Below are 22834 nucleotides of genomic sequence, written 5' to 3'. Positions count from 1 at the left end.
GTTGGAACATTAAATTTGCTCCCGTCGGTCGCTTTTCGAACAGGTTTTCTTATCTTCTCAACGCTTATACGCAACTGGTTTCCAAGCCGAATTTCTTTGACGACACCATTATCGGTCATGACGCCATTGCTAGTTTCATACGAGCGTTACAAAAAATTAGTGAATTGTTCTCGTCTGGCCCGATTGCAGCCGTACCGACCTGATTATTTTTGCGGAGGCAATAAACGTCTTTAGGTCGCCGATCGAAATTTAAAGGTTAATCAACGAGACGAGATAAGATGGAAGGAAAGGGGTCTTCGTACGCGCCGTTAAACAGCGCGATGACATGTAACAAGGGTTGAAGGAGAGGTGGTTGCACTTCAGAGGCTTGCTACCTGCCGAGGGTGCGATGATTCTTATACAGGTTGCGTATCGGCAGTCTTGGATTCGCCGCGCCGCGCCGTGTCGACGGATCAGCGTGAATCTGCAGACGCTGCATCTGCTGCGCTATATTTATTGTCTCCACAAACGGCTGGGAGACTTCGAAATAACCGGTAAAACGTGTACCACCTCGTAAAATTATATCTAATGATATCACAATCTATATAAGGAAAATCTATATATCAGAAAATAGGCTTAAATAGAGACAATGAAAAGATAGCGAGACAGCGACCCTATACGGCCGATGGTGAGAGAAAAGTAAATAAGAGAAAAAGATTACGCGTCGTTTGATAATGCTTCTTAAACTTCTTAAAGCGTTTACGCGTTAGACTTCGGCTTCATCTCTCCATACGGTATCTAAAAAAAAGGAGGTCAAGACTATAAGGATCGAAAACCGGGCGGGAATGTCTTGGCTGCAAGTGAGTCTGAAAGTGATTACTTAGAGATATTGAGGAGCATGTCCATGGGCAGCCATGGGCGTGTCGGAAGACAATAAATAAATTTCGAGGATAAAAAATCTCTTTGATATATTACATCAGAGCGGTATGTATTCTTTCTATTAGAAGACGTCCTCCAGACGACCTGTATAACTACTCTGCTTTAATTGCCTGACAAAGGCACAAGATTTAATTTCTGCTCACATTCAATTAAATTGTTGATCACAAGACTCAATCATTATTCTTGACTACTAAGTAATTGGTAGTTCCTTTTTAAAATGCACATGTTTTTCCATGATACTGCGATAATACAAAGGATATCGACCTGGATGTGTGTGTGTTGTGATTTGCGTATCTTCCCACATTAAACAGGTTTTTGTATATAACCAATTTATTGTTGGATGACTATCTTCAACCCGTGAGTTCTAATCTTAGATGAGGAAGTGTCGATAAACGGTGCGTACAAACTGCAAAATCGGATTACTTCCATTCGATAAACCACTGACGCGGTTCGACCATGCGACGATAATTTATTCACGTTTATGTAATCATATTTATGTATTGCGATGTAACAACGAAGGCCAACAACAGTTTGTCTTCAAAGGCCTACCAATAGGGCCTTCCTTCTTATTGCGCTATTCATCATCTTTAAATTTATTGGGCACCTAGTTATGACAGGTCGAGAGTTTCATATTCCTAACGCAAAACCAGTAGTCTACTTGCATATGCAAATCGTACGTTTTGTTCTGTGAAATTTTATTCTGGTTGGCAGATGTCCTCCATTTTTATGTACGTGCATTCGTTTTGAGACGTGAACGCAACCAACACGAAATATGTGACTAATAACACATACTCAGCGGACAAGCGAAAAGTTCAATTTAACACCATTGGCTTAATTGGTAGGAATGAAGTGTGCCACAAAAGTGTGCAAAGAAATTTAACATACATTCCTGACAATTTGCCGCAATATAGTCTAAAAATTTCGTAATTTTAATCATTTCTTGTATATATATATATTGTATTGTACTCTAAAGATATACAGCATAATAATTTTCTATATTTTAATGTAGAAAAACAATGAATTTATGAAATATTGTAACGTATAATGTGTTTAAACATACGATACGTTACAAAAATTACTAGAACACTATTAAACTCGCTTCCTTTTAAAGCATACATAATTTTGTATATATTAAATAATTGTGCAATAAATAGAAATAAAAAGAGAGAGTAGGAAAGAAGAATATTAAATTTATAATTTATATACTTTCTATAAATATATAATTTATATGCCCTCTATATATTTCTCTATAAAAATAATCTTTATGTGATAATATTTCTATAATTCATGAATTTTTTATAATAAAGACAAATTTATTATAAATATGCAAACTTATATATCTATAAAGATTACGTTCCTTTCTAATATGACTATCGTAATAATTTCAAAAATTTTTACAATAAATCACGTTTTTCATTATGTTGATCAAGTAAATAATTATATAATTATTTATTTATAAATTATTTCACGTACATATGTATATGTATATGCTCATTTAGATTAGATCAGTAAATTAAATTTCGAAAAAATGTACACTTGCGTCATGTGACTGATTTTCTATAATATTGCGAAACAGTTTAAATATTTGTTCTTTTTGCAAATATTATTTGTACGGACAATAACTACTTCACGACTAGTCGCGAAGATGAAGAGTTTGTAGAGCAGATAAACCCAGTCGCGACGAAAGAATTTAACCCATTCCGTGTGTTATTGATGACGTTGAATTTCTCGTTCAAGCTGTTTCATGTTTTGGCTAAAAATAGAATTATTACGTCTTTTTAAGTAGTAAATTACTTAAAGAAAACGTTCGAACAAGAATTTGAATTTTTTTACTGTACAAGGCACTTCATTAAGCTTTAACGTTAAGTTGTAAGAATGTTCAACTTTTATAATCTTATAAATGTGTATATGAGACATGCGCGATATTGAAACATGTAAAAAATAAATGTATAAACACAACATGATCACGCTAGCGGCCCACGTGGTCCGAGTGCCAAGCTGTGTATATGTGACGGAGTAAGGAACGTTTCAAGTCGACAGAAGGCCAAAGTCTTCTCACGTGGTCGCGCGTTTCATCTACGCAGCGGTCAATTTGTTGGGCTGGTAGCAACGAGGGGGACCTGGAGGACTATCTGAAAGGGAACAAGGCGCGGTCGCCAGCCGCCAGCCGCCAGGGCGCAAGGGACAGAGATGGTCGGAGGAAAATGCTCCCTACGTGGAGGGGATAACAGACTTAGATACTGCCTGTTGATTCACAGTGCTCGTCAGTAATAAACGCGTCGTATGGCGAACCGGATCACAGAGAGACGCGCGTGCAGTGTCAGAGTTCTTAAGTTCAACGTATACTATCATCTTCCTCTCTTATATCTAGAATTAATGCCAACGTCGTTGAAAGAAGACGCTGTAACTTCGGCAGCTTATTGAATAGTAAGTTCCTGCATTAAGAGATATAGGTCTTAAAGAAAAACATCTCGATTTTGAAATCGCTGTACAGTAATGTGTTAATGTAGTGTAATTATAAAATAGATGTTTAAACAAAAATTGCATAGATCGTAAGTAATATTATTTATTTGCATATTTTCGTTTGCGTACTGTAGCATACAGACGTTATTGGAAAACTAATTTACATCAAGAAGTAAGTGCGCGATCAGAAATATAATTTGGAATTATATATAATTAGCGATTTACATTAAAAACATTAACATTAATTTCATAAAGATTTATTTATTGAGGGTACAGACTACTACAGACAGCTACATATATTAATTGAAATGTTTTGAACTTTGCTTAGATCTGAACAGTATCAGTATATAATCGTCAGTTAGAGGTTAATAAACATTGGAAATAGTGACCCACGACGGTTAATTTTCAAAATAGCCAATTTCTATTCGCTTTTCTGAAAAGCGTCTTAACCGTCGGTTAGAGGTTAACAGACGTTCGCGTTGGAAATAGTGATCCTAACATGCATATTTTATTTACATAGCGTTCCATTATTTAGATAACGGAAAACTAATATATAAAAAAATGCGCGATTAGGAATATAATTTGGATTCATATATAAATTGCGATTCATAGAAATATTAACGTTCTTGCAAAACTAATATGTGATGTAAGTATTAACATGAAAAAATAAATTGTGAGATAACCTTGCGTGATTATACACGCAACATTAAAAAAAAAATGATACAGTGCGATAAGCGTATTGCAAGTATAATATATTTTTTATAATTTCTGGGCAATTGGTTATATCGCTGGTACACATCAAAACTATAATTTTGCAATATTATCGACAGTTAAAATACATATTACTCACACAAGATATTACATTTTGAGATAAGAATATTCAAATTATTGCAAAGTAATAATCAAACAAAAGCAATTTTGTGATTTACAATAGTTTTTTTACTCAAAACTTAATGCGTTATCGTACGCAGATATTGCCACAATTTAATAATTTGTTTAATAATATATACCGAATTATTAATTATTTTCTGAATTGTATAAATCATATCTAATACAGCTGTGAATAGATCGTTACACGATTCAATCGAAATTGATTTGAAACAAACAAAGTCAGCCTGTAATTTTCCATTTAGTATTTTTCCGTAGATTTCTTGACATGCTATAAGTAGCTTAATAAGCTTAATATGACGTGTTAATTAGCTTAATAAGCTTTATATCAAATTAGTTTATTGTATACTGTTATAATAAATAATAGAAATAATTTACCAGCACGCAATGTTACGCGTTACTGAAATGAATAATAAATAACTTTTTTATATGATTACGCACAATGTGATTAAATGTATTTTTTGTTCGCTAATAACATCTCATATCTAATCTACATTTAAAATGACAGAATAATATTTTTCTATATCACGATTTAGCTTCTTGTATTGATTATAATTCCTTTACGCTCACAGGCTTACGCGAATTTCGATTTTTTCTGCAATTATTGTTAATTACAAGTGCTCAATGATGATGACGTAAAAGCTTTACTATTATATAAAAGGATCAAATCGTATTCAATATTCCATAGGCTCACTAATGACGAATGTGTTATGTATACTAGGTACTGAGTACAATGTGGAATCAAAGTTCCATGTAAATAAGCGTTCAATACGTTCTTTTGATATTCTTACTGAGAATATCTAATCAAATATTTCTCTCTTATTTGCAAATACAAATCTCCTTCTTCTCTCTTTCTCTACACAGAGAAAAATAATATTCTTGATTTGAAAATATCTTTAATTTCAACGTGGAAATCTTGAAGTGAGAGATTATATTGCGTTAAAGGAAAACTTGGTTGAATGAAGTCGTTATATAGTTCAACCAAGAAAAAAAATCATGAAATAAAACGTTGAAATTCTTATAAGAAGATTATATGTAATCTTGCTTATATAAAAAACAATCTATATCTTCTTATAAAAATTTCAACTTTTTATTTTAACTTTTTTTTCTTGGTTGAACTATATAATTAATGGGTCTGTTTTCTGTTACTGAACCGGCTGTACTAGTTCAGAGTTTATCTGTTTCCTTCCAATGTGGAGTAAAAAATATAAACTCTGAACTAGTGCAGCCAGTTCAGTAACAGAGAAAACAGACCCATAGGCTTCATTCAACCAAGTATTTTTCAGGCAAAATTTCTTCAAGCAAGTTTAACGCAATATAATCTCTAATTTCAAGATTTCCACGTTGAAACTAAAGATATTTTCAAATTAAGAATATTTTTTCTCTCTGTGTATCAATTTTATTTTAATATAGTTTATACAGAGAGAGCTCTCTAGTTTTGTTAGAACAGTAAATCAACATACTTAAATCGATAATCGATTTAACTTTTCGATGCTAATAAGTATCTCACTTTAATCACTGTAAAGAATTTATTGCGAAGAACTAATTATAAATCTCGAATCTATAGTAGACTTTTTTCGTCTGAAGCTGCATTGGACAACGGTCGTTTCATTCGGCGTTATATTTTGTCTTCTTGCTCCGTTCTTTCAAAGTCTGTGTTGGGGCGCTCACAAGCCTATCTGCCTATCCGGCATGCTAGTCGACACACATGTGAACCTGAACGTGTCTATTCGTGTCGACGACGCCTACGCATTCCTAGTCGACTCGAAAACTCCATTGGCTTAAAGAAACGCACTACGTACACGCAACAAGGCGCACCGTACATACGCGCACACTTACACGTATGCGCGCGGCTACGACGTAAACTCGTCGTTGACTGGTGTAGATTAGATACGTTTTATCTTGCAGACTCTGAAGCTCGAAAGACTGACTAGAGACACGAAGGAGTGAGAGAAGGGATTAACGAAAAGGCCGTACGCTCGAGTTCAGGGTGCACATGCTGAAGAGAGGAGGATCGGTGCACGCGGAGATACAAGCGTCACTATGAGGCCGTGGATAAGCAAGTCGCTTAGCTTTGGAATTTTAGGGCTCTTTCTGGTGGCCCTCGGTAACTCCCTCTGCTTCCTATGGCCGACAATTTTTGATCAGATTCTTCGAAAAGTGAGTGGACGATGATTATTACATTTATCCGCGACAACATGTTTACGTATATGGTTCAAATTATGGATCAAATTTAGATCAGTTTGAAGATCTGCTTTAACTATTGTCTTTTGATAAGTTGAACTTAAAACGGATTTGTGCGGATTTGTATAAGGAATATTGACATTTTAACAATCTAATCTTGCTTATCTTAGCGGCACGATACGTGGGCATCTTGTCCATATTATCGCCGAATCATAAATTTAATAAAAGAAACAGTTTCGAAAAACAGTCAGTTACGAAGTCGTCCGATTATTCACACAAGATTAAGAAAATATTTGACTTAAAAACAGGAAAATAATTTAATAATTAACCCTCAAAAGCCACACCACAATCTCAGGGACTATTATTTATATTTTTTAATGCGTATTTTTTGGTAATAATTTTTTAAAAACAAATTTTGAGATTACCATCATAATTCTCAAAATATTTCTCAAAAAATTTATGATTGATTGGAAAAAAAAAACATTACAATACGTTGATTTTTCCGAAAACTGAGCAAAAAATGACTGAATTCCTCTAGATCCCAGTGTAGCTTACACGTATGTAAAAAAAGTGTAACCTGCGAAGGTTAATGTAATTTTTATATATAAATATATTATAAAGTTATAATAAACAGCTTTATCATTTTACTTATTGACTGCGCCTTTTTATACACTACTTCGTCTCGATTATTCATGTAAATCTTTATATCATCGTTATGAATTTTATGTGACTTCTTTACGCAGAGGATGACACAAAAAAAGTGACGACACGTTCGTTTTTAATATATTTATTTATTATTATAATTTGTCTGCGCATTGATTACCGCGCTTGGCTCCGATTGCCTCATCTATTTCCTTTGATTTATCATTTTAATATTTATTTTTCTCTGGTCTACTTTTAGTTCTGATAGATTATTAATTGTTATTCCAAAAAAAAGTATATATAAATTGGTTAATTGACATAATTAATTGACTTAATTAATAAAAATAAACAAAAAATTCTTAATCATGTGTACAATATAAGAAGCAAGATACTGTCATCCATAAATTAGATCGTTCGTTTTAATTTCATATATATCGCAAGATAGTCTCGTCTTCTTTGGCTTCTTTATCATCGGTCCACCCAATGAATATTCTAGGGCGGGACAAAGAGGGAGAAATGAACTTGTTCGGAATCTTTATTACACGGATATATATAATTGCAATACAATTCAGATACGCGCGCGCGAGAACGATTACCCCCCGAAATTTCCTTTATCTTAACGTAGCCGTTGAAAACGGTTACGGCAAAACGGTCCTCGGCCGAAAATCTATGTAGACCAATCGTTAGTCATCACATTAGAAGCTGTTATCCTCACACGTAAACATAGATACATAAATTATAAATGGTATTCATAAGAACGAAATAATATTGACCGATTGTTCATACGTTCAAGCCGCGCCAGCGGCGTTCAATCAGCATCGAAATAAACATCTTCCGTCAGCTCCAGATTATTCGCTTACAGTTAAATTCTAAATATGTATTCTTAGCAAAACGACGCCGGCGAATGTGTTGGCCCCGATTAATTATACTTATCAAGTTTTTCTCAGAAAGGAATAACATGCGCATCGCGTGTTTCTTATCCATAATAGCGGAAAATGAGAGCTGGCACGTCCGTGTATTAAACGCCGCCAAACATGGTGCTGCATGCAGGGCATCTCGCGTTTGCGAGATAAATAAGATCACTCTCGTTGAACTGGTCCACATACTATGCATTTAGAGACTGGACACTTGTCTCGGCGCTAGTCCGGGGCCCGATTGGAAAAGTGGCCGATTGTCCCATTAATTGATGTCTCTCTGTGTCGCGGCACGTCGCGAACGGTTCCATTTCACGCCACCGCCGCCGGCAACATCATCGCGCGCGAATAATCTCGGTGTTGATAAAGGTAGAAGAAACGTACCCTCACCATCGTCACGTCGTCTGTCTTTGTTTTCCCTACCGAACCACTCGCGCGAACGACGCGACGCGAAGATTAACAGCTGTCGCGGATAAATTCTTATTCAAGATCGACCGCCAGCAAATCCAATTCTTATCACGTTTCTCATTATAATTTACAATTTATTAATAACTGACTAACTACAAATATCATCTTTCAATCTTGTGTCGATAAATTGATATTAATAACCTTTTACATCACAAGTGAGTAATAGATTGAATTGTAAATTGTAGATGCATAATTATATTACAATATGTATATGAATAATTTATTATTTTTGGATTTTTTACGCCTGCAATTCAGGACAATGTATCGTGCAAATTGTTTTTTTTTCTCGCATTATTGTGACCGCGCGGATAGCTACCATATAATCTGTCAATTAACTGTTGCGTGCGTTCATCAACCGTAAAGCGCGATCTGAATAGCTACTTAAGTACCATTTTAAGAGAAAATTATTTTGCATTGTCGTCACCGCACTTGAACTGCAATCAGCGAAACATCATCAAACTATAAAGTGACATTTGCTGTTATCGGCCGTTGTTTTTCGTTTCTGTTAAATATTTCTTTCTATCCCTAGGAATTGGCCCTCTCACCGACTTCTAGGAGTTTCCACGTGTGGAAGGACACCAGCAACATACCGCCAATATTTATGAAAATATATTTCTTTAACTGGACCAATCCGGAGGAATTAAGCCTAAAGAAACCGCATTTCACTCAAGTTGGGCCTTACTACTTTAAGTAAGTAACCTTCACCCGAATGAACGATTTTGATTACAGCCCTCGATTTCTAAAATCGCGGTCACAAAAAAAAAGAACGCAAAATAAAAGCGCATTCCCTTATACATCGACAAGGCCAAACTTAATTCCTTGAGCAAGACTACACTGTTAACTTTCACTTGTATGTGTTAATTCGTTCAAAAGAAGATCAATATATTTAGATATCATTTATGAATATTATGAGCCGATGACCGCGGAAATATAAAGTTACGAGATCGTGCGATCGACGCGCATGCCATTCCAGATAAGATGAAATTACAATAGTGTAGGGGAGACCGGGGCTAAACCGCCAACGGGGTTGAACCGCCAAATCAAATATCTCGGAACCTGTATATTGTGCGAACTCGCTATTAACATTGTAAACGCTGCTTATGGTACCCATGTAACCAACGGAGTTTCGGCAGGTTACCTGCCGTGTTATGATTTTTACGAGGGCAAACGTGTTTTCGGAAGGTAAAAGTGAAATTTTCTGCGCTTGGAAATATTGTAATATCTGCAATAATGTTTGCTCTCCAAATCTCGAGGTACGTGATTATAAAGAGTAATGCATGCTGAACACGAATCCAGTGTAGTTTTTTCATTATCGTTGATGTCTAATATTTCGAGGGCGATCAAACCTGAAACTTATGTTTGGGGCTTATCCGCCAGTAAGCACCCGGGGCTGGTCCGCCAGTCTCGTCACTGTGGCGCGCCGGGCGCACGACTTCAGCTCACGGCGATTTCAGGTTAGGTTTCCCTCGAGCGTGATTCTGTCTTTCCTTGCACGTGCGTCAGTTTGTGTAGGAGGGAAATGGTACGCACGTATCGTCGCAAAACGGGTGTTTTGGCCGACCGAAAAGATGGCCGACCGTTGTTTTCGAGATCGCTCACGCTCACGGCACGTCGGCGAGGTACGGCGAGGCACGGCACGGCTCTGAGATCCCGCGATTTCCGCGCGAGAGTTGACATGCCGCGCGCGCTGTAGATCGTCCCGACTCCCGACCGCGGTAGGTAAATCGTCGTTGTGTCAGTGACAGTCGCGCGTGCGACCGCATCGTCCAGCGTTCGCCGCATCGTCTCGGCGTCATTGTCGCCGCCGTTGTAGTGGTGGTGGTGTCGGTGGTGGTCATCGTCGTCGTCGTCGTCGTCGTCGTCGTCGTCGTCGTGGTGGTCATCGTCGTCGTCGTCGTCGTCGTCGTGGTGGTCGTGGCCGTTGTCGTCGTGGTGGTCGTGGCCGTCGTCGTCGTGGTGGTCGTGGCCGTCGTCGTCGTGGTGGTCATGGCCGTCGCCGATTCCTCGACGCGCCGACGACGCCGTCGAGTCGGTAAAATGGTCGCGCTCCACCGCGAGCTTTTCTAACCCACCTGTCGCTATTTATCGCTCCCCCGCGAGAAACGCGGCTTGGTTAGGTTGCTCGAGGGTCCGCGCTGATCCTATGGCACCGGAACGCCGTCACGCGTATTCCCCGTGGTTGCCCGCGTTGACAATGTGACGTGCCGTTGGGGAGTTTACGATTTGGTTAACCTCTGTATTCACGTGCCTAAATTGTTTTATGGAATAGGTAAAACAATTATTTTTTAATAATGTTTTGCATAAAAATTTTAAATAAATTTTTATATTTTTCTCTTAAAAAACAATTATTAAAATGTATCCTATCATTTTTCAGGATTAGATGTACGTATATGTATTAAAAATGCAGTGTGGCGGATTAGCCCCGGGGGGGTGGCGGTTCAACCCCGGCATTTTTAATTTTTCCACCGTTGTCGTTTTTGCTCTATACCGGTTAAACAAAGCAACATAGATAAAAATTTCCTATATAAATTTTGTAGCTAAAGGTTCACTCTTTACAGTGGTATACCACATTTAACTAAAATTATTTATTTTCTTGTTAAAAATCGGCACCGAAAAAAAACTAGCGGTTTAGCCCCGGTCTCCCCTATAATTAATATCGTCCTGTTAATGCGTCTTAGGGCCGGTTGTTCCAACCTGTTGGTAATCTAACTAATAGTTAAATCATATGTCTATCTTTGTCTAATGTAAAGGATAAACAAAGACATACGGGGTGTGAGAAAAGTATGGAAACCCTGAAAAATCTCGAAAACTATAAGTTTTACAGAAAAATGTTTCAGACAAAAGTTGTTTGGTTTCGAGGGGGCCATAAGATGGTACCATTGGTTTGACCTTGGATGGTCGTTTAAAGCTCACGTAAACGACACCTTTAATTTCTTAAATGGAAACCCCTATTTTTTAATGCATATTCTTGTAGCTAATCTCGAGAACTTTTTAAAACACTATAATAAAGTATTTTTTCATTAAGAACTTTTGGAATTATGAGGCTTGAAAGTTCTAGTATTTTGACATAAAATACAAAATATCTTGTAAAACATTAAGTTTTCGGTAATGTTACCTTAATACAGAATAATGAGACGAATCAATTGGTATGAAAAAAGGCACAGTTCCTTTAAGAAAAAATATGTAATTTGCAACACGCATCTGCATACTTTTTCTTAAAAGCAACTATGTCTTTTTTTTATATCAATTGATTCGTCTCATTATTCTGTGGATAAAAGTATTAAGGTAACATTACCGAAAACTTAATGTTTTACAAGATATTTTGTATTTTATGTCAAAATACTAGAACTTCCAAGCCTCATAATTCCAAAAGTTCTTAATGAAAAAATACTTTACTATAGTGTTTTGAAAAGCTCTCGAGATTAGCTACAAGAATATGCATTGAAAAATAGGGGTTTCCATTTAGGAATTAAAGGTGTCGTTTACGTGAGCTTTAAACAACCATCCAAGTTTAAACCAATGGTACCATCTTATGGCCCCCTCGAAACCAAACAACTTTTGTCTGAAACATTTTTCTGTAAAACTTATAGTTTTCGAGATTTTTCAGGGTTTCCATACTTTTCTCACACCCTGATGATTTAACTATTAGTTAGTTTACCAAAAGGTTGGAACAACCGGCCCTTAATCAGATTAATTTTTCTTATAAACACAGCGTTGTAAAATTAATATTTTATAAATTGTATATCTTCCATCTGAAAAAGCAACAAGTGAAGCAAATGATTGTTAAACAAACAGCTGAATTTTCAACAGAATTGATTGACCTTAAGACGAAATAACCATTTTTCAAAATATTTATTATGTAAATTATAATCGTGTTTCAAAAAATTACACAATAATTACGTAATTTGTGATCTTGACAACATTGCATGCAAAATTACAAGCTACAATTAATGTTGAAATCGAAATGACATTCACATAAAAACGCAATCAGTAAAGTTGAAATTGATAAAAAAAACACCCTAATTATCATAATTGGTATGTTAATCAGTGTTATTAACAGTAAAAAAATTATCCGCAAGTAAAAAAAATGCATCGAAATGTGACGTACTTCGCATGTATTAAAAATTAGATTATTCTAATCAGACTACAAAATTACAGTGCAATAATCCAATAATGACAATGAGGAAGAAATAGTTAACCTCGTTATATTGACATCTTAATGAACAAAAAAATACCGGTCCAATTACGCGACGCGACGCGTAGGCGAACCTGTATGAAGTAATTGACTAATTAATTACTTTCTTCTCGACCGTGATAACACATGCCTTGCATGCGACTCTTCGACAAGTGCCGCTTCGCTTGTATCATGACCTTCGTTCGACTGGTTTACCTCAATAAACTTTCACGCTAAAACCGGTAAACGCGCGAAACACCAACTTGCATGGAAATGATCCGAGGTATCAGTATCATCGGCAATTTGCATTTCGCAAGATTATACCTCGCGTGCAGTTTATTATGAAAAAATAAAGAAAAACTGAGTATTAAAAGATAATGTGACTGCGATAATTCCTGTCAACTGTTTCTTCAATAACAGCAATAAATTAAAACAGATACTGTAATAAAAAAAAGTGGCAATCACAACAATTGGATCGAATTTTAAACATATAATTAAAACTCCAAATTTCTGCAATTTTCGTCGATCAATAAAGAGAATTATGTGCGGTCAGCGAAATATAAAACCATGTACGTAATCTTTTGGAACAACGGTCGTCAATTAAATTCCACCAATTTTTTTTTTAAAACATATAGCATTAAAAAAAGAACAGAATAAAACAGAATTCTCCCCTTTCAAATTCTTGTCCTACAATCCGGCTTCCGTCCCTAATCTTGTATCGGTAATATAAAGATTGCACCTTTGACAATAAGAGAGCATTAGGTATGGTCATCATCATTACATGCGTACGTCCTGTTGCGTGGCAATTGCCCTGTTAATATTAATAAGCAAAATATGTAGGTCAGATGTCTAAGCCGCGGTTAAACAAACGACTTCAGAATTCGCGACACGTACCGACCAATGAAATATGTATCAATTAAAGTGATGCAGAAAATGCATATATTGTTTAACTTACATATGAAGGGGTAAAAGCCATAGTGGTGTAAGTCAAAATTTTTTTAAGATATTGACTCGTGTGCACATAGATGCAATCTATACAATATATAAATTGCATCTATGCACACGAGTCAATATTTTAAATAAATTTCACTTACACCACTATGGCTTTTACCCCTCCATATAAAGAGGATTACTGGACGCTTACACTCAATTTGTATTTCATTAACGTTATCTTCTAATTCATTTACGAATAATGCTCGGCAACTAGAAAAGAGATTTAGACTGCGCAAGACTAAATAAAGACCGAAGGAAATCGTTAATGCAATTATGAATTGCAGGGAAGTAAGGCAAAAGGACTACATCAAGTTTAATCATGAGAACAACACTGTCAGCTATAGGCAACGACGATTATGGTACTTCGATGAGAAGCAGAGCAATGGGAGTCTTAGCGACATCATTACCAATTTGGACGTCGTCATTGCGGTAAGCTGCTTTATTGCATCTTTTGTCGCGTGCTTAGTACAATAAATTGAATTCTCGATATCAATTGTAGAGGCGATAAAAGAGATGAAAAAATAATCACGTATATCAGAGGGCATCAAGTATATCGTAATCAAGGAACAACCGTAAAGATGTATCCAAATGTTTCCTGCTTTTTTAAATTCCGTCCTGATTTAAAAATGGAAACACGATCGATTCAGGAAGATATAAAGATATTCGATACTATACATATATTATTTTCTTCTTGCAGTCAGGAGTGTACACAATTCGATACTGGGATCTCGATTGGCAGAAATCACTGTCCTTCCTCTTAACCAGTACCAGCCGACGGCATTACACTAGTAAAACAGTAGGTGAACTGCTGTTTACAGGCTACAGCGACAACCTGCTCACCATGAGCAAAGTTATGCCGATGAATGATGCTCCGCCTTTCGATCGTTTCGGCTGGTTTTACATGGTACGTTTTATAATAAGACAGAGTATCCTTTTTCCTCTCCTTAGCGATTTATTTTTAGCAGTCAGCAAGGTCAAAAAAATATCAAGTATTACTGCATACTGCATTATTCTACTTCTCCAATATTTGAAAACCAGAAACATCTCCCACTTTTGTGACTTTATAATAAATCGTTCATGTCTTTTATAAGCGGTTTAAAATGCTAATATTAAAAGTAACATTTGGCATTGGGGATCGCTACGAGCAATGCAAAAGCTATTAATATCAAACAAATAGTGCGCGGAGCATTTGAGCTGCATGGTACTAAGCAATGGCGTTACAGTCGACGATAGAGTACTTGTAACCTAACCAGGTTTAAATTGGTAATGAATGGAAGAGATAATATAGGTCGCGCCGCGTAGCGAATAAAACGCCCGAAGATACATTATATATATTATACCGATGTTACTGCTCTGCAAAAATTATAGTAGATTAATACGAAAGGGCGTATCTCTAAACACTTTAAAAGTGGAGTAGCTACGATTACATTGTTGAAACAACTGGCTCTCGTAGAGATAATGATAACACGCATCGCTCACATGGGAAATAAATTAAATCGCTGCTTTATATCAATGCTAATAAAAAATATTAAAGAAAAACAGACAAAAACATAACTTTTCGTTGACAAGAAGTTATCAGTCCGCGATACAATATATAAACATGTTCTGATATAATTATTAAAAGGTTAAAATCGCTAGAAAATATTCGAAAAGAAGTGTACTATAATTTATTGTCATTTTGATTATGTAGAGAAACGGCAGCTACGACATGGACGGGCACTTAAATATGGAAACGGGTGAGAATGACATCAGCCAGTTGGGAATCTTGAGAAAGTGGAACTATAGAGATACGTTGAAATCCTACAAGAGTCCTTGTAACGTTATTGAAGGCAGCGCGGGAGAATTTTGGCCACCCGGCAGAACGAAAGATGAGATTACTTTGTTCAGCGTAGACCTATGCCGGTTAGTCCAAAAATACTATCAAGTTTACAGAATAGAATAAATTATGATGCGCTTTCGTCTATTTACGCGCTCACGAATAACGAATTAAACGGTATTCAACGAGAGATCGAGATTTTACTTTTAGATAGCAATCCAGTTCTACTTTCATTGCCGTATAAATAATATCATAATCAGATTTTAGATAGCATCTTGTTCTATCTAATAAACAGAATTACAGAATTTCACGAGACACATCACATATATCAGTTGTGTTTAATTATCTTCAAATCGCCACGGCGTCAGAAACGGCATAAAAATAATCCATTTAGTGCCACATACATATCATCAACTTTCTGTTATAATATTATTCCAATAATTTTTCTAAGCAGTGGTACAAAGTTTATCATCTGCACTCTTGATTTTATTTCCGGTTCTTTTTTTTATATTATTCTAGTCCATTAATCTACGAATACGAGGGAACGGTTTCTCATTTCGGCATCGAGGCTTATCGATATACCATCGATAAGAAGACTCTCGGTAACAACACGAGACGACGTTATCCTCACGACCAGGCAAAATTTTTCGAGCCGACCACGACAACCGAGGACTTCTTCACAGCCGAGCATTTGTCCGAGATGGGATTCAGCACGACCACCGAAAACGTGACTTCCGACAACGGTCGCTCGTCCGAAAAGAGCTCGGACGAATACTCGGACGACGATCCGGATGTCATTAACTTGGGTCATTGCTTCTGCGGTGGCGAGTGCACGCCGTTGGGTCTAATAAACGTGTCCGCGTGCCGTTTCGGTGCGCCGGTCTTCGTAAGTCTACCTCATTTCAACAAGGCTGATCCCGTGCTTCTCGACCAAGTCGAGGGACTGGAGCCCAACGAAAAGGATCACAGCTTCTCCATCACCCTCGAACCCGTGAGTGCCGATCTAGCGAAATCGTTTCTGGAGCGCGAACGAATAAACTTCGCCGCGATAGAAATAACGGCGCGGGTCAGTCAACCCCGTGCGTTACTGCCGAGATACTAATTTTACTATCGCCTTTCATCCGGCCTATCGAGCGCGGAGGATGTGGCACTGCCCGCGATAATACGCGCTATTGAGAAAGCAATCGCGTTGCGTTTATTCGCGTAGCTTCGTGTTACACATTATAGCGCTTAGGCACTTGACAAATATAGGTGTTGTCTTACAAAGTACGCTCGATATTTCAGATGACGGGAATTCCTCTAGACGTATCGGCTAGATTCCAAATTAATGTTCTTATGCAGCCATCGGCGACTGTGACGTAAGTATTGTACATGAAAGATTTCAAAAACTTGTTAAACTACAAAAAAAGAAAATACGTAGCTACATATCTTCACAGTGATCTTATCTACAATTGATTGCATAAATAAAAGGAAAAACATGTTTACGCAGGATGTTTAACAATGCGCCCAAGATCTACATGCCGATATTTTGGTTCGAGCTGAAGGTACAAGTTAACGAGGAGATGGCATCAAATTTAAGCCTGTTACTAGCATTTCCAATCGTGATGCTAAGTATAGGCATAATTATGATAACTATCGGATTATGCTTAATCGGTACCGTAATGTTCCTTTATTTCAAGAAGAAACGACATATACCTCCAGCGGTACGTATACGATTGATAAAATTCTTCGAATTCTTTTCACGGCTGAAAGAAAAATATTTTTGTCGCAACACTGACTGAAACTGACACGCGCTGACAATTTTACAGGATACCGCGTCGGAAAAAGCAGTAGACGAATCGCCTGACAAGAAGACGGAAATGGTGTACATGGATAAGACGAGTACCAATGAAGAACCCAACGTCAGAGGCGATCGCCGTTTGTACGCGAAACTCTACTGAATGTCTCTCTGCAGACAGAACTTCGTCTCTGGAATAAATGGTGTGAAGAAGTGTGCAATTGTGGAGCAATTTTGATACATGAAAAGATTGCGAAGACGTTAGTAAAGTAAATTTTTGTGTGTCTCAGTTTTACTGTAACGGGTGGGCGCACTAAAACTTCTAAAATATATGTATCTTAGTGAAATATGCACGTCGACAGAATGTTTTATGTGTGCATGGTCGTATGTATAGATTCACGTGAAATTTTTCTATATGCACACATATGTTAATGTATGATCTGCAAAAATCTAAATAACTGCAAAAAACGCAAAAAAACAAATAAAAACAAGGCTATTTACGATAATAAAAAATATTATCGTGCATGTACATACGGATTAGCATATCGCAAACGGTCTTTTCTCATGTAAATGCATTTACGCAAAAAAATTATAACTTCAATCAATATATGTTCAATCAACATTAATAGGAATCGGTAATAATAGATTCCTAATAAATGTACAAATGATATGTAATTTTTTTTATTCATTTAATTGAGATGTAAATCTTTTAGACATATGTGTATATATGTCTGTAATATTTTGAGTGAAACGTCAAAGCAAATATGAATAGAATAATTCTTCGAACAAAAAGAGATCTCAAAGAGTACAGAAAGTGAAAGTGATGTAAATTTGACGTCATATTGACCAATTTATGTCATTTTTTTATCAATATGACGTCAAATTGACATCGTTTTGACTTTTCTGCTTTACTTGGGATATTACGCATCGTATAAGTCGCGTATTTCTTCGCAAGAAGGAAAAACTGAATATTTCTTTTCCTTTTGGATCTTATTCGCATTGCGAATAATAGACTCATCGTGATTGTTACATTCCTCCGTAATAGATTGAATGATATTATCGTGTTTATAAAATATCAGTTTGGTATATTAAGACTGACGAAATCGCGCGCGCGCCAATTGTGTAGTGAAGTTTTTAGTTATTTTCTTCTCTCGATTCAATAGACTATTTCTAAACACATACAATTTTAAAACACGAAGTTGCAAATCAGATTGCAAATTTTGGTTTAATTCGGCTGTTCTGCTAATTTATTGCAATATTAAGAAGCCGAAATTGTCTCGATCACATACTGTAAATAAGTTATTCTATAGACAATTATAAACTGTTGTATACTATCTGTGCCAAAATATACAATTAACGCCGTGATTGAATGCAAACGAACGGAAAGATGAAAGAAAAGATACAAACAGATTTACAATGTTAAGGGGCTTCCCTAGTGTGACAGGGCCTAAAATGAATGATTTTTAAAAGGAAAATGACAAAGCCAATTAATGAACAACTTTTCCCACATATTTTACTATATTTCAAGAGTGCATACAAATTTTTTCAAAATTTTATATCTGTTATTAAGCCCGTGCCAGCCATTTTTTTGGAGTGCCGCGAAAAATTTGTATGCACTCTTGAAATATAGTGAAATATGTGGGAAAAGTTGTTCATCAATTGGCTTTGTCGTTTTTCTTTTAAAAATCATTCATTTTAGGCCCTGTCACACTAGGGAAGCCCCTTAAGCATGCGGTATTGCGATAAATCCGAATTTATGCTTTGCTCGAACATAGTAAAATGTGAATTGTATCTCTATTAAATTTAGATTTTTAGATATTAATATTTAAGGCGCATGATCTACACAATCTATACAACGAATTACGTCAATATTTAAGTATATATATGTACAAAAAATACATATACATATATATAATATATAATATATATATATTATCGTAGATATAATGTGCATAATACGCTATTCTTGTACCGCAGAATATCGGTGATGTGTTTTGATATAATTGTTATCGTGCGGATTCGCTGTTCTATTTAGATAGGTATTTTAGACGTTGTGGTGCAACGCAACCCAGACAGCACGCATGTCCAAAAGCTTTGAGACGTCTTATGTCCCGATTTTGGACATGGTGCTGTCTGGGAATTTTTCGAGATAATGTTATTCGAGATTACGGCTTCCTCGTATGAAGCATAGATATAGTGGAATGAATGTAAAATTAGTCTCGTCTGTAAAATTAGTAGAATCCACCGAATATGTTATATATTGTTAGCAATTTTTATGACTTGTTATCATTGCGCAACATAGACCGCAGTCCAAAATTACGTATGTTATTATAATTGTTCTTCCTGCGATGCAAAATAAGTTATATGACAAAATTTGTGATATACTCGAAGTTACCTTATTTGTATTTGTATATACAAAAAAAAAACAGCCGTTTATAAGTGCCAATTATGTTTAGGCTAAGCATTATATGTATCCAACCTAAGACTCGACACATTCGATGTTCTCGATATTAATGTAACTTTAAACAAGTGCAGTCAGTGGAATGTGAAAGTATATTGTATATTTCATGTCCAAATATATCGGCCGTGTTTCACTAGACAATTTTATATTGTATTTTAATAAAAGGTCTATACTCTTTTTAATATTTGTTAAATGATCGACTTCGTTTCATCGATCAACTTCGATTCATTGTGTTTTATACAGTGAAAGTAGATACACTGTTAAATATTAAATGATGAAATTTAAAACAATACCTTGAGTTAAATAACATTTTGTTATTTTTAACTATCATGTGTGTGTCGAAATTTATTATTTTAACACAAAACAGTATTATTTTAACTCTATCGGTTTAATTAAATCAACATTGTTTTAGTTAAATTAATGATAGGAAAGACCGGAGCGGAGTCATCACTACAGTCAGTTCTCTCGGCTACAGTTGTCTCGAAATCTGTACGTTATGTGAACTCGCCATTATTGGGCGCGTTCAGCAGACACAACTCTTGAGTCTCGTCTTATCAACAATCTGCCTTGATTGGTTGGTTCTAAAAGTAAGAGCCAATCACGTTCGACTGCTACTGAGCGGCTTGATCTGCTGAACGCGACCAATATTTGTAAACGCTACTTTATGATGTCCACGTGACCAACGGAGTTTACTGAGGTTATGTGCCATGTTGTGATTTTCATTAGGCAAACGTGTTTTCCTAACGGAGGTTAAGAGTTTAAAAGTGATATTTTTTTCTCTCAAATTTACTTATTATTTTCTCTCCAAATCTCGAGGTAAGTGATTCTAAAGAGGAACGCATGCTGAACACGAATCCAGTGAGGTTTTTTTCATTTTCGTTGATTTCTAATATTTCATGAGCGACCAAACTTGAAATCTGTGTCCGGCGCGAAGTCGTCACCAAGTCACCGGGGCAGACTCGTCACTGTGACCACCTTACCCCGGTGGTTTCACTCTATTTTCCGTTGCAAATGCGTTATTGTTTTCTTTTCAATTGCAGGAAAATGGTACGCACATTCCGTCGCAAAACGACTCCCGTCGACAAAGAGCAACTCAAGAAGGCAATTGTTGCGGTGAAAAGAGATAATTGTAAGATTATGGTAGCCGCGAAACAATTCGGAATCGCGAGATCTACCTTGAGCGGCTGGCTGAAGAAGAATAATGGTGCAATAGCACACTTCGATGACGTGGCCGTATCACATCATGGAGGCTTATCGGTAAATAATGTAAATTAATTTTTAAACGCATGCACTCTGCTCAGCGAAATTCATATTTATGCAACGTCTTAATTTCAAATGCAGATTATGGACTCTAAAAGTGAAAGCACTTTGGTGGAATACTTAGCACATTGCAACGAGATGTACTTTGGGCTATCTACGAAGGAAATGCGCGGTTTAGCCTTTGATTTCGCCAAAAAATTAAATCTGAAGGTACCAGCATCGTGGGAAGCTGCTCGCATGGCCGGTGAAGATTGGCTAACTAACTTTCTCAAACGACATCGAACATTATCTATACGCAAACCGGAAGCGAGGAGTTTAACACGTGACACCAGTTTTAATCGGACAAATGTAGAAAGGTTCTTTGCGCTGCTAAAATCTATGCTGGATAAATATCGTTTCCCAATTCACTGCATATGGAATATGGATGAGACGGGAATAACAACCGTCCAGACACCGAACAGAATCATCGGCCGAGTGAAACAAATCGAGCGAGTGAGTTCTGCGGAACGAGGAAACCTCGTAACTTTGACGATGGCGGTGTCAGCGATTGGGCAATTTCTACCTCCTTTTTTTATTTTTCCTCGTAAACATTTCAAGGAATATTTCCTTAACGGCGGACTACCAGGCTGCACAGGTGAAGCGAATCCAAATGGCTGGATGAACGCGCAGCATTTTGTCAAATTCTTACAGTTCTTCCAGTCCCATGTGCGTGCCTCCGTTGACGATCCAGTTTTACTGATACTCGACAATCACGAATCACATTTGTCCATCGCTGGTCTCGACTATTGTAAAGCGAATGGAATCATTGTCCTATCATCACCGCCGCATTGTTCGCATAAGCTGCAACCGCTGAAACGCACCGTCTACGACCCGTTAAAGAAATGTGTAAACGCACAGTGCGATAACTGGATAACGTCGAATCCTGGTAGGACAATGACGATGTACGACATCCCCGGAATCGTGGCTAAGGCACTACCACTTGCCGTAACATATCAAAATATTGTGTCCGGGTTTGAATGCACTGGAATTTCTCCATTCAACCCGGACATTTTCCAGGAATACGAATTTTTGCCGAACAGCGTTACGGATAGGGAGTACCCTTTTACTTTCGTTGATCCCGAAAAACTCTACGCAGCCGATCAGAACAAAGACAAATTCGATTCCACGGATTTATCCATGTCTCATTATAGTGATACATTGTGGGGGAACTTGAACGCAACGACGCTTGAAAGTATTCCTGAAGCCGCTCCGAAACAGCCGACTCATGAAGAACGAAGAACGAGCGTCGTCCTTACTGACTCGCCTCAAATGAGGGAATTGGCGACTGAGCAGGCGGAGTCGGGGCAGAAAGAAAATGAGAAACCTGCTACGAGGAAGAGAGGCCGGCCCCAAAAAAATGCAACGCAATCAGAACCGCAGCCTTCGACGAGCGGTGAGCAAGAATCGAAGTCAGAGAAATCGTCGGATTGCGACGAGGACTTGGATAATATATGCTGCGTGTGCTCAGAGGCGACAGAAAACAGAGATGACGAGAAACAATGCATTTCTCGTTTGTGCAAGCGTAGGGCACACAACAAGTGCGTGCGCTCGTCAGACGCTGTTTTTACGTGCTTCAACTGTTTAAATGATACTGATGACGAAGAAAGCAATTGATTTTCTTGTAATTATTTTCCGCCGTCGTATTTTTAATTATTTAATAAATGTTTCTATTTTTCTATTAAAAAATAATAAATGAAATGTAGCCTATCATTTTTCACAATCGAAATTATTATGTATTTTTATTTAAAATCCAGTCCGAGAATGGAATGACGACTCCGTCCCGGCAATTTTGACATTTTAATTTTTGCTTTTCTATAGCCATAAGAGTTCAAAGCTC

At 36.9% G+C, this 22834-nt stretch overlaps 2 protein-coding genes and 1 long non-coding RNA gene across 4 annotated transcripts in view; 2 read left to right on the top strand and 1 right to left on the bottom strand.

Moving 5' to 3' along the window:
• LOC139772942 (uncharacterized) overlaps window positions 1–22834 on the bottom strand; it is a 77381-nt gene that overhangs the window by 51709 nt on the left and 2838 nt on the right. The window lies entirely within an intron of this gene.
• LOC139772937 (protein croquemort) lies at window positions 2963–19839 on the top strand. The gene is made up of 10 exons (XM_071707009.1): window positions 2963–3345; window positions 6178–6429; window positions 9007–9167; window positions 13929–14073; window positions 14342–14548; window positions 15335–15546; window positions 15980–16451; window positions 16745–16818; window positions 16950–17163; window positions 17269–19839. Exons 2-10 carry the CDS (start codon window positions 6313–6315, stop codon window positions 17398–17400), a joined length of 1734 nt encoding a protein of 577 aa, XP_071563110.1. The 5' UTR covers window positions 2963–3345; window positions 6178–6312; the 3' UTR covers window positions 17401–19839.
• On the top strand, window positions 20362–22723 carry LOC139772936 (uncharacterized). Of its 2 annotated transcripts, none has more exons than XM_071707008.1 (3): window positions 20362–20514; window positions 20739–20955; window positions 21040–22723. In XM_071707008.1, exons 2-3 carry the CDS (start codon window positions 20743–20745, stop codon window positions 22609–22611), a joined length of 1785 nt encoding a protein of 594 aa, XP_071563109.1. In that variant the 5' UTR covers window positions 20362–20514; window positions 20739–20742; the 3' UTR covers window positions 22612–22723. The 2 variants fall into 2 exon arrangements, with proteins under 2 accessions (XP_071563109.1, XP_071563108.1); XM_071707007.1 differs by having other exon boundaries at window positions 20739–20964.

Source organism: Temnothorax nylanderi, unplaced genomic scaffold (assembly GCF_030848795.1).
Source record: "Temnothorax nylanderi isolate EJ_2023f unplaced genomic scaffold, tnyl_v1.0 TNYL_tig0055_pilon, whole genome shotgun sequence".
In the NCBI taxonomy this organism is placed as follows: Eukaryota; Metazoa; Arthropoda; class Insecta; order Hymenoptera; family Formicidae; genus Temnothorax; species Temnothorax nylanderi.
Note: the sequence above shows the minus strand (reverse complement) of the source record. Positions and strands in the feature narration are given on the sequence as shown.

Coding starts and splice junctions, on each gene's coding strand:
- LOC139772936 (XM_071707007.1), top strand. CDS start 20,743: ATGGTACGCACATTCCGTCGCAAAACGACTCCCGTCGACAAAGAGCAA. Junction 20,965..21,039: donor GAGGCTTATCGGTAAATAAT/GTAAATTAATTT, acceptor TTTCAAATGCAG/ATTATGGACTCTAAAAGTGA.
- LOC139772937 (XM_071707009.1), top strand. CDS start 6,313: ATGAGGCCGTGGATAAGCAAGTCGCTTAGCTTTGGAATTTTAGGGCTC. Junction 14,549..15,334: donor GTTTCGGCTGGTTTTACATG/GTACGTTTTATA, acceptor TTGATTATGTAG/AGAAACGGCAGCTACGACAT. Junction 17,164..17,268: donor AACGACATATACCTCCAGCG/GTACGTATACGA, acceptor ACAATTTTACAG/GATACCGCGTCGGAAAAAGC.